The sequence below is a fragment of the Tachysurus vachellii genome, chromosome 2, assembly GCF_030014155.1.
Source record: "Tachysurus vachellii isolate PV-2020 chromosome 2, HZAU_Pvac_v1, whole genome shotgun sequence".
In the NCBI taxonomy this organism is placed as follows: domain Eukaryota; kingdom Metazoa; phylum Chordata; class Actinopteri; order Siluriformes; family Bagridae; genus Tachysurus; species Tachysurus vachellii.
In genome coordinates this window covers 27,635,492-27,652,117 of record NC_083461.1, presented here as the reverse complement: position 1 = coordinate 27,652,117, position 16,626 = coordinate 27,635,492, and the positions used below count along the sequence as shown (strand labels likewise).

The 16,626-nt window shown below is 39.0% G+C and overlaps 2 protein-coding genes across 12 annotated transcripts in view; one reads left to right on the top strand and one right to left on the bottom strand.

Annotated features, from left to right (window-relative positions):
- The window catches only part of LOC132841682 (neurexin-1a-like), a 261,155-nt gene extending 259,882 nt beyond the window's left edge, over positions 1-1,273 (bottom strand). For all 10 annotated transcript variants that reach the window (XM_060864110.1, XM_060864111.1, XM_060864118.1 and 7 more), the window contains exon 1: positions 1,203-1,273. The gene's annotated coding sequence lies outside the window, so the exon portion shown is untranslated. The remainder of the gene's footprint in view (positions 1-1,202) is intronic.
- Positions 1,274-5,263: 3,990 nt separating this feature from the next.
- Positions 5,264-10,222, top strand: mogs (mannosyl-oligosaccharide glucosidase). Of its 2 annotated transcripts, none has more exons than XM_060864108.1 (5): positions 5,264-5,413; positions 6,412-6,779; positions 6,994-7,217; positions 7,624-7,817; positions 8,095-10,222. In XM_060864108.1, the coding sequence occupies exons 2-5, from the start codon at positions 6,428-6,430 to the stop codon at positions 9,845-9,847; spliced, it is 2,523 nt and encodes an 840-aa protein (XP_060720091.1). In that variant the 5' UTR covers positions 5,264-5,413; positions 6,412-6,427; the 3' UTR covers positions 9,848-10,222. The 2 variants fall into 2 exon arrangements, with proteins under 2 accessions (XP_060720091.1, XP_060720092.1); XM_060864109.1 differs by lacking the exon at positions 5,264-5,413 and adding an exon at positions 5,955-5,987.
- Positions 10,223-16,626: the final 6,404 nt, after the last annotated feature.

Here is a 16,626-nt window from a genome sequence, read left to right as displayed (position 1 = left end):
TACAGTGATGCCATAGAAGATGCCATTGTTGGGTTCCCCAAACCTTCACTAAAAGGTTCTTAAAAGAAACCTCTTTTTTTCTTAGGGCCATAAAGAACATTTTTATAGTCTAAAGATCCTTTCCCATTTCAACAAGAACTGATTGTGGAATGGAATTACATAATATCCTGACAAAGAACCCTAAAAGATGAAGTACCAAGATGTTCAAGGTATGAGTAGTAAAAATGGGTTCTTCAAGTGTTCTGTGAGAAGGTTAATGGTTCTTGTAAACTGTCATACAAAAGGTTCTGCGTGAATCTCGGATTGAGGTAGTGGTTCCACGTGAACCTTTTTAGTGGAACTGGGAAAAAGAAGAGAACCAGGGACGCTTGAAAGGTTCTATAATTCATGTTATTTCCCTAAACCATTTTAGAACCTTGTGTATTTTAATTAATCAGGGAATTTTGGGGGGATTATTTGTTAAAAAATGATTCTTTGTACTTTTCGTTTGACTTATCGTTTTTTTTTTGGTCCCGATAAGTCAAAGCATCATCAACATATCATCCAAATTGCATTAGATACAGGATGAGATCTCTCTCTCTCTCTCTCTCTCTCTCACACACACACACACACACACACACACACACAAACACTCACGCGTGCGCACACACACACAAACTGCATTGTTTCATTTACAGGCACGCACATGGACACTACCTGTGCACTCTTAATGCCCTTCATTTATAGAAAGAAAAATAAATAAATACACTAGTCGTTATTCTCAGTGTGTGAGAATAGAATGGAAGGTTCCAGCCAGAACGGACACCCTGTTGCAGAACCCAAGCAGGAAATACAGGACTATCACACCTTGGGAACTGGTTCTTAAGCACAACATCCTTAACTTGGGATATTTTAGAGCAACTTACGCATCGCTACATCAACAACTCGTTCTCTCTCTCTTTGTTTTATGAATGTATGTAAATCAAACACTCTTCCACATGCAACACACACACAGATCATCTTCTGTCCCAGATTAAACAGGAAACGAAAGGAAGGTTGGCAGTAAGTCAGTCATTACGCAGCTACAGTGTTTATATCTCTGGCACAGAGCGCTGCATCAACGCATCCTGCCTCAGATTAAAACAGAAGGAAATAAAAAGCAGCAGCAGCAATAATTAACAACAACAACAGCAAACAAATCGTTATAGAATAAATATGATTACCTCAGATGCTCTGCAAGTTGTCACGGATAGAATCCGCTGCGCTTTGTGAGGAGAGAGAATGAGAGGTGGAGAGATAGAGACAGAGAGAGAGAGAGAGGGAGAGAGAGAGACAGAGAGAGAGAGGAGGAGGAGGAGGAGGAGGATGAGGATGAGATGCGCTGGCTGGCTGCTCCACTCTCACTGCCAGCCTGAGACTGAGAGAGGGTCATGTGACATGGCTTCAGAGTGGGCGGGGCATCAGCGGTGCTGCAGCACCTTGGACAGCTCCAAACACACACACACACACACACACACACACACACACACACACACACACACATTTTTTTTACAGATCGTACAATCAGATATTGTCATGTTTTTGTTATTGCTTCTATTGCTTTAAATTTCACACATGATGTATTTTATGCTTCATAAATATGAACAAAGATATTTTTTAAAAGTAAAATTCTCACAGAAGGGAGAAACGATGGGTTTGTCTCTGGTTCAGGGTTTGGGGTCAGATTTCTGTCTTTATTCTGTGTGGGCAGAGTTTGCATCTTCTCCCTGTGCTTCAAGTGTTTCCTTTGGGCCCTCCAGTTTCCTTCTCCAGTCCAAAGACATGCCTTGTAGACTGACTGGCATCTTTAAATTGCTTGTAGTGTGTGTTGATTCTGACCCCAACACATGCTCTGAGTCTTCTTCGGTAGACATCACGCTCCCTGCCGACCTGTGTACAGTAAATGCTGCAGAAGATGGACAGTTGGACAGATGAATGGATCCTTGTGCAAAATCGCAAGGTTTATCAGTGATAAGATTCCATCATGTAGCCCACAAGGAGAAATCACAATAAAGGCGAAGGAATTCCTGAACAGGCTGGAGACATAGTGTTTCACAAGACGCTCTCAGACTGACGAGAAGGAAGAAGTCGATCAAAATGAGTTGCAGGATGACCTGAGAGCAGCAGAACAATAAGGAGCACAGAGATGTACATCTAAAATTAGATGAAATATACAAATAAAACCAAATGTAATTATAAATAAATTAAGTGCCAGAATACTATTTATTTATTTATTTATTTATTTATTTATTTATTTATAGGTAGAATACTACATATGTTTTTGATGGTCATGGCAACCTTTATTTATTTATTTTCTAACATTATACCTCTTAATGCATTTATATTATATCATTTCTGTCACTTAAACTTATTTGATCAATCCACAGAATTCAGGTCTAATGTTCAATTGATTAAACATTTCAAGAGGTATTATTATTTTTATATATTTTTAAGGATCCTTTGAGTTTATTATTTTCTATATTATCATATTAACTTGCAAATTAATTCACTTGCTCATTCATTTATTAAGACAGATCTGGGCATTTTCTTTGTAGTGAGATATTTTTACGCTTGCCGTGATAAAAAATAATAATTTAAGCATGTGAAATGTATTTTCAGATCATGTAGGTGGAGAGAACACATAGGTACATTTCACATTTACACAAGCCAGTCAGTACCGCAGTCTGGAGTGCTGGAAAATTTCCAGAAGGATGTTCTCAACTGTATAGGAAATTCATTCATCCATCTGAAGTAAGCGCTTTATCCTGCTTAGGGCTGCAGTGGATCCGGAGCTTCTCCTGGGAATGCTGGACATGAAGTAGGATGTAATGCTGTACACCATGGATGGGATTCTGGTTTTCCTGCATTGCACACACACACACACACACACACACACACACACACACACACACAAATTGTAGTACATTAATACTAAAAACACTAGGAACTTATCTAAAAGAACTCCTTGTTGTTGGCTTCTAATTTGTAAAACCTCAGCTCCACTGTTCCACCTCAAACCCTCAAAGGACAAGGATTACTTGTACTAGATTAAATTAAGACTGTATATTTGGCCAGTAGACTTCGACTAGTACTCTGTGTAGTACCTTTCTTGATTCAGGATGTCTCTAAGAAGAAGGCTTTGTTGTCTGTAAGCTTCATTTTTAGCTCCTTTTGTTATTGGGTTCTATGGTGTCAAACTGCTGTCAGATACTCAACATTTATTCAGAGTTCATGACAACAGCAAAAGACTAAACTGATCCCATTAAACTATTCGTAAATCGCGTAGCTTTTCTTTCCTTCCTTGCTTACTTCATTCTGCTCACCAGTGCTTTGTTTATTAAGGATCTTGGTATAAAGCCAGTTTTCTGTTTATCTGGGATAAATTCTGTTCTTTAAAGCGCTGTATAAATAAAATAAAATGAAATGAATCTGTGATATACTGTATGTTTACTGCCATAAACATACTAATGGCATTATCTGTGATCTGGCTCCATCTTCTGTCTGAATGAAATCTCTTCTAAACTTCTGCAAACCCACAGGAAGATCCTGAACACACCCTGCTATTATATTTCATGTATCAATAAATCTGAGCACTTTTGTGTTTAGTTGTATTTTTTTTTTTTCTAATCAAGCACAGATCGGGAGGAAAAAACAAAACAAAACAAAAAAAACACCTTTGTTCATTTCTGGTAAAGGATGAGACTAATTAGAATGATGTGATTATGTGGGCACAAAGCACTTGCTTATTACTTCTGGTAATTATTTTATTATAACTATTTCCCCAGAGACGTCGGATGGTGACAATTCATCAGAAAGGAGCTATGCTTTGTTGAGCTCTGTAATTGCAATGACTTAATCGCATTACCTCCTCAGTGCATAAACAATTGTTGGCTTGAATGTAATTTTTTTAAGCCTTCGACACCATAAAAGTGTATTTCAGGGTGGTTATAAGAGACTATCATCATAGTCTCTTTCATTTTCAGTGTGGAAAGCGACTTTGGTGATTAGATGTAGGCGTGTCCAAAGATGAGATCAGTAAAACGTTATGCAAATATGGAGCAAGTCGGTGCACCAATGGGAGTGAAGATAAAATCACACACTGCTTCGTTTTTTAATCGTATCATATAACAAGCCAGATATTCAATGTGTTGCAGTGTTAGAATAAGGCTTAATCACATCAACGTCCAGGTGGACGAATTTGTCGTATATGTCAAATAGCAAAATATATGTCAAAATATATGTTAAAAAAAGTCTTTTTTATTGGTCTCTCAAAGTCAATCTGCAATCCAATGGTGTTTGGTTGCGTTGACGCCAGAATTCCAGTTTTGGGATCAATATGGGTGTGATAGCCAGCTGTCAACATACCTTTATCTGTATAGCACTTTTTACAATTGACGTTGTCTTAAAGCAGCTTTACAGAACATAAACATAGAACAAAAGGTTATTATAAAGAATAATATAAAGATTAATATAATACAAAATTCAAGATTCGTATTAGATATATTCAAATGTGTTTATCCCCAATGAGCAAGTCTGAGGTGTGGGGAGTGGGGAGGAAAAAATCCCTTGAATGATGAAGGAAGAAACCTTGAGAGGAACCAGACACAAAGGGGAACCTCATCCTCATATGGGTTACACTGGAGGGTGTGATTATAAATATACAGTCTGATAAATGTTGTATTGATGAGGAGATTGTTGTCCTCAAAGACCACATGGAGTTGCATATCCTCTTTAGTATCACTGAGTCTAACTGCAGCTGGAACATCTCTAGATGTCTCAGGATCCTCACAAAGTCACCCTCATCTCAGTGGAGGTCCAAAATCTTCATGGCATGGAAGACAATCTGAGCTGGTACAATTTCTGGATGCCTCAGGATGGGTTAAAAGAGAGAAGCAGAAGCATATTTAACATAGCTGCTGTTCATAATATTAGCAAGCACTAGATGATAATGTGCATTTGGTCTATAGTGTTTGTTTACTTATTTATTTATTATTCATTCATTTATTCATCTTTGGTATGTATTCACCATGGACTCAATTTAGACCTTTCCAATATGGCGGAAGAGTTAACGTTTACAATTGACCCGTCAGCGCCATATCAGATAACGCCTTCTCTTTGGTTACGTCACCAGAATGCGACGCATGTACGATATATCTCAAAGGTTCCAGCAGCTATAATTTTTAATGAAAGTAGGCTAAATAAAATTTTCGTCTACTTTATTTGTAGACTAGCATTACGCACGGAAAAACTGTGCCATGAATAATGGTTGCTTAAGGTCGTGTGACGAAGAAAGACTCCCGACCAATCACGAAAGAGATCCATGACAACCACACGTCATCCCGGAAGTGCCAGAGTCAGGTGGGGATAATGAACCTCATCCTCACGCTGCTTTGAGGTAAAATAATTCTATTATCTCTCATTAAAACCGTGATTAGGTAGCATTATAATCAGTCCATGGGGTCTATACATATAAATAAATGCTTAAAGAGAAGCTAGGGCGATGGGAAAGGATTTAAATGTGTTCATTCATTCTGTATTTCCGGGTCTTTGTGGCACTGTTAGCAGGATGAGCTACATAACAGAACTAATCATCATCATCATCATCATCATCATCATCATCATCATCATATCAACAACTATTAATGATTAGTGTTATGATAAAATGAATGATGATATATGAATATAGACCTAAAACAGTGGCATCACAAACAACAGCACTTATACAACTTAAATCATATTGTAAATAAAAAACTAAGTTTTGGGAATTGGTCATGATTTTAAACATGAATAATTCATAATTACTCAGTCAAGTCCACTAAAGTCATCTAATCGTCTGCCGGAGCCTTTTATCAACGACCGTATCAAGTTAAAGGTGCGGTCTGTAATATTTCATGTAGCTGTAATGTACCCAGGTAGATCAGAGGTGCCAAAGGACGCCCCTGTTCCTTCAAAGGGAATCTTACTGAAAGGTAAATAAAAGGATGGGAAAGAGACTTCGTCTGTGCTCCGGGTGCTTTTCACCTTCCATTCTGTATATTAGCTTTCAATATTACTTTTACATTAAAATAAATAAATAAATAAATCTGATCTGATCTGATCAAGAAATGTTCACTTTCTTTTTACGGCTTGTAATTTGAATTAACTTCGCAATATATATATATATATATATATATATATATATATATAATATAACTGCTTCACATGCCACACGGCCTCCAATTCATTTTTTTTTTGGAGGTTCTCTGTCTTTCAAAGTAAGCATTACTGATCATTTTTAATGTTTAAGAGTTTAAGGAGACTAACAGACAATATACAGCAGTGTTTGTTCAACAAAGGGACATTAATCACAGAACCACAGAATTGTCTTAAATATACATTGTGCCTCTATTTCAGCCAGATCACGTCAAATATGGGCAGGCCTAGGAAGAGGAATGTTGCCACTGATGGAGAGTCTCACTCTCAGAAAGAGGAGAAACCACCAATTCTGCTCAGGAAGGAAAAGAAAAAAGGAAAAACAGACGTGAGCAAGATCTTCATCAATATCTCCATCGGGTTGTGCATTTTCAGCCTTGTCTGGTTCTTCTATGCCCTTTACATGAGCTCGGCGTTGGCAAGGAGAGCTGTGACGCTTCATTATTCACCTCGGGTCTTAGATGGCAACAGCACCACTGCAGCTGTGTCTCCTGAGAGGTTCTGGGGCTCGTATCGACCTCAAGTGTATTTTGGCATGAAAACAAGAAGTCCAAGATCTGTGGTCACAGGTACAACTGATTTTACAGGTCATATTGACAGGATTTTAAACTGAGAGGTACACACCAATAGCGTGTGGTTATTATGCACAGATGTCAACATATGTAAATATTATGACGGTGTTTATAGTGTAAATCCATTATATAGAACAGGCCAAACTATTGTGAACATCACATCCCAGGTCCACCTTTATGCTAACATCAGTCTGTATGTGTGGCTCTATAGGCTTGATGTGGATGACCCAGTTCTCTCCTACGGGCGTTAACCTGAGGCACACGTGTGAGCAGGGGGATGGATTGCGTTCCTACGGATGGCTGATGCACGACGGCATCAACTTTGGCATGCAGCAGATCCAAGACACCGATTTTACGCTCACCACAACCTTTGTGAAACGTTTAGGAGGAGAACACGGTGGCGACTGGACATGGAGAATTGTCGGCAAGCAACTAGTAAGTAATGCTGTGAAAAATATTTATTATTGATTTTTTTGGCAGCTTCTCTTATCTTGTTCCTTGGCATTACCAAAAAAAAATGGCAGATGTAAAAATCCCAACTCTGTTGTAGTCCAGCATGAGGAAAAGAAAATGTCTTTGCTGTTCTTTTGAGCTAACTGTTCTTCTGAGGTTAGCTTTTATTTTTCCACAACTCTTTTCAGTCTATTAGATTAATAAACTGATTGGGCATTTCCTGGGGCTTTCACTTGTGCTATGGGCTGCTGCCTCATGAATGTATGGTTTCTCTGCATCTGAATTTTCCTTTAAATTATTTTGTTCTGAAATCCTTTCTTAATGCATTTGCTATTTAGCCCCATCATATCCTCTCTACTACTCACACTATTGTCATGAATTTCTCCAGAGCTCTGCCCCTTATGCTCCAGTGGTCTCGCTGATGTTCTATGTGGCTGCAGATACTCAGGGTTCCCTACAAATTCACACTAAGGATAAGACACGCCTAAGCCACGTTACAGGCACTTCAGAGGAACTGGGGGAGTTCAAAATCACTTTCGGCAAACCCACTGGTGGAGAGGCATCTCCCAATAAATATGCCAGGTATTTTAAATTATAGACCATATTCACACACATTGCAATTAGAAGAAGAAAAGAAATATTATTTCTGCTTTGTCATCATTTAACACTTTATGCTTACCTTAAATCTTTAAATAGATTTGACAGTGAAATGAAATGTCATTTCTAAACACTTACTCAGATTGTTGCTATGACCTCAGTGTCAGTATAAACAGCAAGAAAATCAGTAGAATTAACAGAATTGTACAAGTCATCATTTTATTTTTAACAACGTATGATACAGTATGTTTCTTCTCTGCAGCTATAATTACTTACAGACACTAAGCCCTGGTCTGAACCAACTAACAGACATAGTGAAGAACAGCCTGAGTCACAGATTTGTCTTTAGTCCTCCCACTGCAGAGAAGAGGCCTTACATTGCTGTGGATACCTCCACACCTCCTCCACAAAAAGATAACCGCATCCAGAGTGACTTTGTGGTGCACCAGGTTACTGTCCAAGTTCCATTCCAGATTGAAGTTTTGTTTGAATCTGGAAGTTTCCATGACCGGCCCAACCAGCTAAAGGGCTCGGTGCTGACTGAGGAGATTACAAGGCTGAAACGGTCTTACAGTGAGAAGTTTGAGGAGTTATTCAGACTCCAGGCTAAAGGGTTTACTCCAGCTCAGGAGAGGTTTGGCAAAGCTGCTATAAGCAACATGCTTGGCAGCATGGGCTACTTTTTTGGACAGTCCGTGGTACAGTCGAATTATCATGAACACCCCGTTCTTTACCCTGAGGGTGCCTTGTTCACCGCAGTACCCTCCCGCTCCTTCTTCCCAAGGGGTTTCCTGTGGGATGAAGGCTTCCATCAGCTCCTCCTCAGTAAGTGGGACCCTCAGGTGACACGTGAGGCTGTTGCTCACTGGTTGGATTTGATGAATGTGGAAGGCTGGATTCCACGTGAGCAGATCCTGGGTGATGAGGCACTCAGCAAAGTCCCTTCAGAGTTTGTGGTGCAGCACACTGAAAATGCAAATCCACCTACATTCTTTCTAGTTCTGGAAGAGATTCTGGAACAGGTTGATGCACATCCTAATGTGCCACAACTGCAGGATACTCTACCTTTCTTGCGAAGATTGTACCCCCGACTGCAGACATGGTTCGAGTGGTATAACACCACTCAAGCCGGACCGTTGCCCAGCTCCTACCGTTGGCGTGGCAGGGACAAAGACACCAACCGCTTCCTTAACCCTAAGACCTTGACCTCTGGGCTGGATGACTACCCTCGTGCATCACACCCTTCCGAAGATGAAAGACACGTGGATTTACACTGTTGGATGGTGCTTGCATCGCGGGTCATGACAAGCATGGCGCGGTTGCTTGGGGAACCCCATCAGGAATATGAGCACACCTACAAAACCCTCAGCAACAACAGCCTTCTAAGTGAGTTGCACTGGTCTGAGCAGCTTCATGCCTTCTGTGACTATGGTAACCATACTCAGGCAGTGTCATTACAGCAAGAAAAGGTTTTTGTGCCACCCGGACAGATGAGGCACCAGTTACCAGTAAAACGCCTGGTGCGGTCAGTGCGCAAAGCCCCTAAGCTTCAGTATGTAAATGCACTTGGCTACGTTAGTCTGTTTCCGTTCTTGCTTCACATCCTGACAACCGACTCTCAAAAATTAGAGTACATACTGAAAGACATTCATGATCCTGCTCGCTTATGGACACCCTATGGCTTGCGTTCACTTTCCCGTTCTGATCCAATGTATATGAAACGCAATACAGAGCATGATGCCCCCTACTGGCGTGGTGCTATATGGATCAACATCAACTACCTGGCACTAAGGGCACTGCACCATTACAGTAGGATAGAGGGACCATACCAGGAGAAGGCTGCTGAGCTCTATCAAGAGCTCAGAACTAATGTCATCAATAACATTTACAAACAGTACCATGAAACGGGATACATCTGGGAACAGTACAGTGACAGCACAGGTCGTGGACAGGGTAGCCACCCATTTACAGGCTGGTCAGCTCTGATTGTTCTAATCATGGCTGAAGAGTACTGACATTTCTCCAGGTTCTGATTTCTTAATGTCAAAAGGTGCTTTTATTTATCTCAAACGTTTTGTGCTAACGATGAAATGTTTCATTTCTTGTTAGAAAAATAGTGTGTTAGGGAACCAAGTCTTACTGAAAAACGGGATTATTTTTATGATGATGTATTAAGGTCCTTTTATAAATTACACAACATAGAATGTTGGAGAAATATGTAAATTTTCAACAAGTGGTAATGTAATAAGTTTATACTCAGGTGTCAAACTGCTATGGGATTTGTGAGTATACAGAAATGATAGGGCCAGAGAATATAATGTAAATAAACCACAGGCATTTTGTTCTGGAATTCAGGTGTGTTTAAAAGAATAAAACGATACCTCCCTGTATGTTCCTTTTTATGTTTGAACCAAGGTCTGCATTAAAGAGCAAAACTTCTACTCCAACAAAACAGTGTGACCATAACAAAATGTTGTATATAGAAGTCAGGGTTCATATACTTCAAAATCATTCCTACTAGGAATGATTTCCTAGTGAATGAATTCTTACTAGGTACTACTAAAATTATTACATATTACATGATACATGAAATTACTACTAAATACTACTAAAATTATTACATATTACATGATACATGCGACTTATAAGACAATTCCAATTAAATACATTTTATTTCTAGTTTGTAAAATGTATAAAATTTCAAGAGGGTGGTAAATACTTAGTGGTGAGATTTTTTGCTAACACAGCCACAGATTGGTGCTACAGTAAGTACAAATAACAGCTCTAGAAAGGGGTCTGATATCTATGCCAGACATGCTGTTTGCACTAGGTACACAGAAAACTGGATATTATTATCACCCTAATAAGACTACTACACATAGCAAAGAATATTAAAATCTGTGCATCAAGCAACTGACATGGCAGCATCCTTTGCCATCTGCTAACAGTTATTGGCTTTAATTTAGCATCAGATGGTTCAAATCAGCACTCTGAATAAATACTGTGTTTTCCACATTATGTGGACACACCCTTCAGACTGTCTGCCTGCACCTAATCATGCCCTTATCATCCCCACCAATTCCCGTATCATCAATGATTACGATATTGGAGCTCTAGCTCAGACTTGAACTAACACTCACCTGATTGCACTATAGGATCTAATGGGTGCAAGAATAATAATACTAACCATTACACCCCCACTGGACAGGAAGCGTGTTTGCTTGCTGGACTTTAGTCTTCAGATACCGGCAGTAGACTTTCAGTGCTCGTCACTTTCCTGGCATTTCTCTCAGTAACAGGAAGCCAGTGTAGGAAGTATAACCATGAGAGCACCACCAATGGGTAAACAGGGACCAAACAGTAGCCCTGGACATTCTGGCTGAGAGCAGCCCACTATGCCCTCCACCAGGATAAATCTCAGTGCTCCAGATGGCCAGTCCACCGCTGACTTAAATGTTGTTGTTATTTATGGCCAACAGGGGGTGCTGTGTTCTCATGCTCCCCATCACCCTACTTATAGTGGTTTTGACAAGAGACTTTGACACAAACCAGTTTTATGGAAATATAGAAATACAGTGAAAAGCCAAGAGCAATCCCTGAGAAATGAGGATGAGGAGGAACTTTCATCTAGAGCTCTATACTTGGTATGAGCTTACAACCTACAGTATCTAAGTGAAGTTAAATTCTGCCCTTGTAGATATTCATCTGGCCCTTTAGGTGTTGTGATGGCTGTTTCTTATTCATGAGTTTTACAGAATATTATTTCTGTTGTCAGATGATGCTTTTGTACTCTAGCCACCAAAATGAGAACAGTTTAACAAGTCTAATCAGGTCATTCGTTTGATGCTGTGGTACAAAGTGTCATATTGAATCTACTTCTGAGGAGCTGTTCATACCAGTTCAATTGAAAAACAGATACCAGGATTGAAAATAATGGCTGCTGAACCAGCCATAGGTAGTTCTTGCTCCGTGTGTCAAAAATGATATGAAATTCAAGTGTTTGTGTGATGAAATGACTGATTTCCTGTCAAAGGAAACAGCTTTTCTCTCTGGCAAAGGATCTTCATAAACTTGTCCTACTTGTTTTAGTAGGGTGTAAACAATGCAGAACAGTTCTTCATGTCTGCTCAGAAAAAGATGTCAGATGTCTTAGAAAAAATGAACTGTGCACTACATAATAGTTTGTCAAAAACTTTTGAAGTTTTCAAGTTTAATTTTGTATCATAAAATTTCAGAATAAAAGTTGCACTTTGTAATATTATTACAATTACAACAATGCATTGGCCTTTGCTTTCCTGTTTAGTTTTTCATATGTATTCAAGTGTAATCTCAAGCTGTAGTTCCACATTGTCTTTAATTCACACATATGAACCCTCATATTTGTCTCTGTTTACTTCAAAATTTTGGACATGTTTTTGATTTTTCCCCCATTTTGCCTTATTTACCTAATCAATAGACGGCTCTTAATATTGCCCTTTATGACACTGTAGTCACCCATAGGGTGGCATTCACATATGAGCAGTTTTCTGTGCTGCATGTTTGAACGGGCCGTTTTGTAAAATTATTTTTATTTTAATACTGTGGAATTTAGATGTAATATGTATGCTCACCACACATTGTACAGGAGGGTGAAACATAATCAGTACTATCAATAAAATCAGCACACAAACATTTAACATGGAATGGAACGGAGCTATATTATCATGTAGGTCAATTCTTAAATCCACATAAAGTACATTTATTAATATACCTCTGCAAATCTGCAGAGCAGGGCCGCCGAGTGCTGAAGTGCACAATGAGTAAAAATCGCTTATCCTCACTACATCATGTATCACTCTCTACAGAGTTCTGAACTGCCCCCGGAAGCAACTGCCCCCATCATCACAAGAACTGTGCATCATCAGGTTTATGAATTGGGTTTCCATGGCTGAGCAGCTGCACAAAAGCCTAAGATTACTATGCTGTGTCAGCTGGAGTGGCGTAAAGCGCCACCATTGGACTCTGGAGAAGTGTTCTCTGGTGGAGTGATGAATCACACTTCACTAAGAGGCAGCCTGATGGATGAATCTGGGTTTGGAGAACACTACCTACTGGAAAGTACAGTGCCAACAGTGAAGTTTGGCGCTGAAGAGATAATGGTTTGGGGCTGTTATTCAGTGATTGGGCCCCATATTCCTGTTTCAACATACTTTTGGCTATGTAAAGTAGCATAAAAAAATTAGGATTATTTTTGTTCTGAGATGGTACATCTAGATTTCTGAACAAATGTGTCTGTAAAACACATTTCACTGAATAAGCTTGGATTCCTTTTCTGCTCTTCCACTGATAAAAACCACATAATATCCAAATATGAATTACTTCTGGTTTTAACTGAGCATTATGCCTCAATCTCAGGCAGGATATCACTAATCCATGAAGGTGGAAGAAGAAGAATATCAGTGTCAATGGGGATTCTCGCCCTCTCAGAAGGAAGAGAAACCACTGGTTCCTTTCCAGAAGAAAAAGAAAAAAAGAAAAGAATGGCTATTAATAAGGTTTTCATCAACATCTCCATCGGGATGTGCATTCTCTGCCTTATCTGGTTCTTCTACGCCCTGTACATGCGCTCAGCCTTGGCCAGGAGAGTTGTGATACTTCAAGAAGTCCAAGATCTTTGGTCACAGGTACAACTGACTGCACAGCTCATTTGTTGACAGGATCTTAACACACACTTACAATTTACCACCTTCAACTTTAATTGAAATATTTTATTTCTTTAAGAAGATGAAACCTGACATGTCTGGGGAAATTTGCATATGTGTTCATGTCATAATTAAGAGTCTCTGTAATTATAATTACTAGTAAGCACTTTCTGAAAGAACAAAGAGTGCTGTCTCATTATAAACAAATATATATACTGTATACATAAAAAAAAATACAGGTACAAATGCCAGGAAGTTAAATCCTGACCAAATAATTTTATTGTATAATACACATATTGTTAAGTATGTATTTCTATTCACATATTATACCATGAATTTTATGAACCACATAGTAAACGATTATAAGAAGCACAAAGTTGGCACAGCGTTGGCCCAACATTAATAAAGCAGTGCTTTTCTTAACAGCCCTAACAACATTAGGCCAACTCTGACAACCTTGGCCTAAAGTTAGCCCATCATTGGCAAGGTCACACTTTTCATGATAACCCTGACATTGGTGGCATTACATTGCCAATGTTGCATTTTGCATAACAACCCTGACCACACAGACCCAAAATTGGCTCACATTGGTCAACATCTGTCAAATGTTGGCAAGGACTCATATTTTATTAAAACCCTGACGACACTGACCCAACTGGCAGGATGAAACCGTTCTTAACAATCTGACAATGTTGGCCTAACATTGGCCCAAACTTGGCAAAGGTGCTTTTTTCACAACAACAACCCCTGTCAGCATTGACCCAACCTTGGCCCAATGGCAAGGGTACACTTTTCTCTTGCATTCACACCATCCTCATGGCTTGTTCCAGAGCGCTGCCCCTCAAGCTCCTATCATCTCACTAATGTTCTACATCACTTCTGAAACCCAGGTTTTCCTGCAAGCTCACATAGAGGATAAGACACTTCAGAGGAACTGACTTCAAAATCACTTTCAACAAACCTACCAGCAGAGAGTCAGCTGCAAATAAATATGCCAGGTACTTGAATAATAAATTACTTCTGGACAAAGCATTTGGTATTAAAAAAAAAAATGAAACTGAAGTTTCTAGCAAGAAATCACCAGTGCTGAAAAATATAAAAGTAGGTACATCGGCAGTATTGGTTCCCAAATCTTAATCTCACCAGCTGCAACACATATAGAGCAATCAGGAGGCAAGAAGTGTTCTAATTAATGTATGTAGGATTCAGGATATTTGTTTTGTGCACAGTTTCACAAAGAAAAACATAACTCAGATCTTGTATTAAGCTGCCACCTGTTGGGAATTCTTAGTAACAACATACAATAACTTGTAAGCCATACTGTCCTTATCACATCTAAAAACGTAATATGGATCAACATCAACTACCTGGCACTAAGGGCACTGCACCATTACATTAGGATAGAGGGACCATACCAGGAGAAGGCTGCTGGGCTCTACCAAGAGTTCAGGACTAATGTCATCAATAACATACATACATACAAACAGTACCATGAAACTGGATACATCTGGAAACCAGTGTTGTATAAAGTACTAGAAAGCAATACTTGAGTAAAAGTACAAGTATCGTACTAGAAAAATACTTTGGTAGAAGTGAAAGTTACCTTTTAGAATATTACTCAAGTAAAAGTCTTAAAGTATCTGATATATACTGTACTTAAGTATCAAAAGTAATTTTCTGATATTTAATGTACTCAAGTATTTGAAGTAAAAGTAAAAAGTAAAATTTAAGTGATTTTCGGTAGGCATAAGAGCAGGGGCGGTTCTAGAATTTCATCTTTAGGGGGTTTTAGCCTGCAGTGAGAATTTAAAACAAGTAGAGTTTTATATTATATATTATATGACTACATAGTAAGCCAAAAGTTATGGTATTATTTAATGGCAAAAGTGGACACCAAAATTTTATGCATGATGTAACGATGCCAGTCTTGAATCAAATCAGTTCATGTATGTGTGCATTCTCTACAAACAGTGTGTCCAATGAATGCAGTCATTAATAAAAAAATTTTCACAAGACAAAGACCACATCAATAAATGTTATTTTTATTTAGTACTGAATGGATTGTTTGCATTAATATTTTGTTTGTGCTACAACTCTGGTAATAAGAATAGTGACATTTCACTGCTTTTGGTTGCCGTCTTTGCGGCTTTCTGCCGATTAACGTTATAGATAAACGCCTCCAGCTCTGACTGCGCGTGCACGCTGCGCGTGCCTGTGCTTCTCCGTAGAGCGTGCGGAGCGTAATGCAATCTAGGAGCAGTGATTCGCCAAACCTCCCTTATTGCAGTCGCACACATTTCTTCTGATTTTATTTTGTAGTAACGAGTAACGAAGATGCTTAGTGGAAATATAGCAGAGTAAAAGTGTACATTTTATCTAGGAAATGTAGTGGAGTAAAAGTGAAAGTTGACATAAATTTAAATAGCGAAGTAAAGTACAGATACGTGAAATTTCTACTTAAGTACAGTAACGAAGTATTTGTACTCCGTTACATTACAACACTGGTGGAAACAGTACAGTTACAGCACAGGTCGTGGACAGGGTAGCCACCCATTTACAGGCTAGTCAGCTCTGATTGTTCTAATCATGACTGAAAAGTACTGACACTCCTGCAGATTCTCTATTCTTAATGTCAAAAGGTGCTTGTATTAATCTAACTTGCTTATTAAAAAAAGAGCTTATGTTGGAGACCAAAATCTATGCTTGACTGAAAAATATGGGTATATTCCATCCTGACCCATAGGTGGCAGAATCTTCCTCTCTCTTACGGTTTTTGCTATTCTTAATGGATAAGACTGATGGACAAAACTCCTCTAACAATTATGAAACTGTAGTTTTTAGCCCAGTCCATGACATTGTCACTCAACACAGACAGATGAAGGCCAATGACTGACGTCAACTCGCCAATTTTTTGTTGCATGTTGTTTCCATGGAGAATCATTGTGGTAGAGATGCGATTCATGAGATTTTAATACAGTGCTGTTAAAAAGAAGCTTTGTACATCCTCTGTGCTTCGCATCGAAGCATCTCTTTTGCTAAACTTTCTCTATCTCAGTTCTCAGTCTTTTCTTTCATACGACCGTGATGTTCACATGCCCGCACCACCAAGGGTC

Excerpts from the sequence above, each read along its gene's own strand:
- mogs (XM_060864108.1), top strand. The coding sequence starts at position 6,428 with ATGGGCAGGCCTAGGAAGAGGAATGTTGCCACTGATGGAGAGTCTCAC. Across the intron at positions 7,218-7,623 it reads GAATTGTCGGCAAGCAACTA|AGCTCTGCCCCTTATGCTCC; the intron begins GTAAGTAATGCT and ends GAATTTCTCCAG. Across the intron at positions 7,818-8,094 it reads TCTCCCAATAAATATGCCAG|CTATAATTACTTACAGACAC; the intron begins GTATTTTAAATT and ends TCTTCTCTGCAG.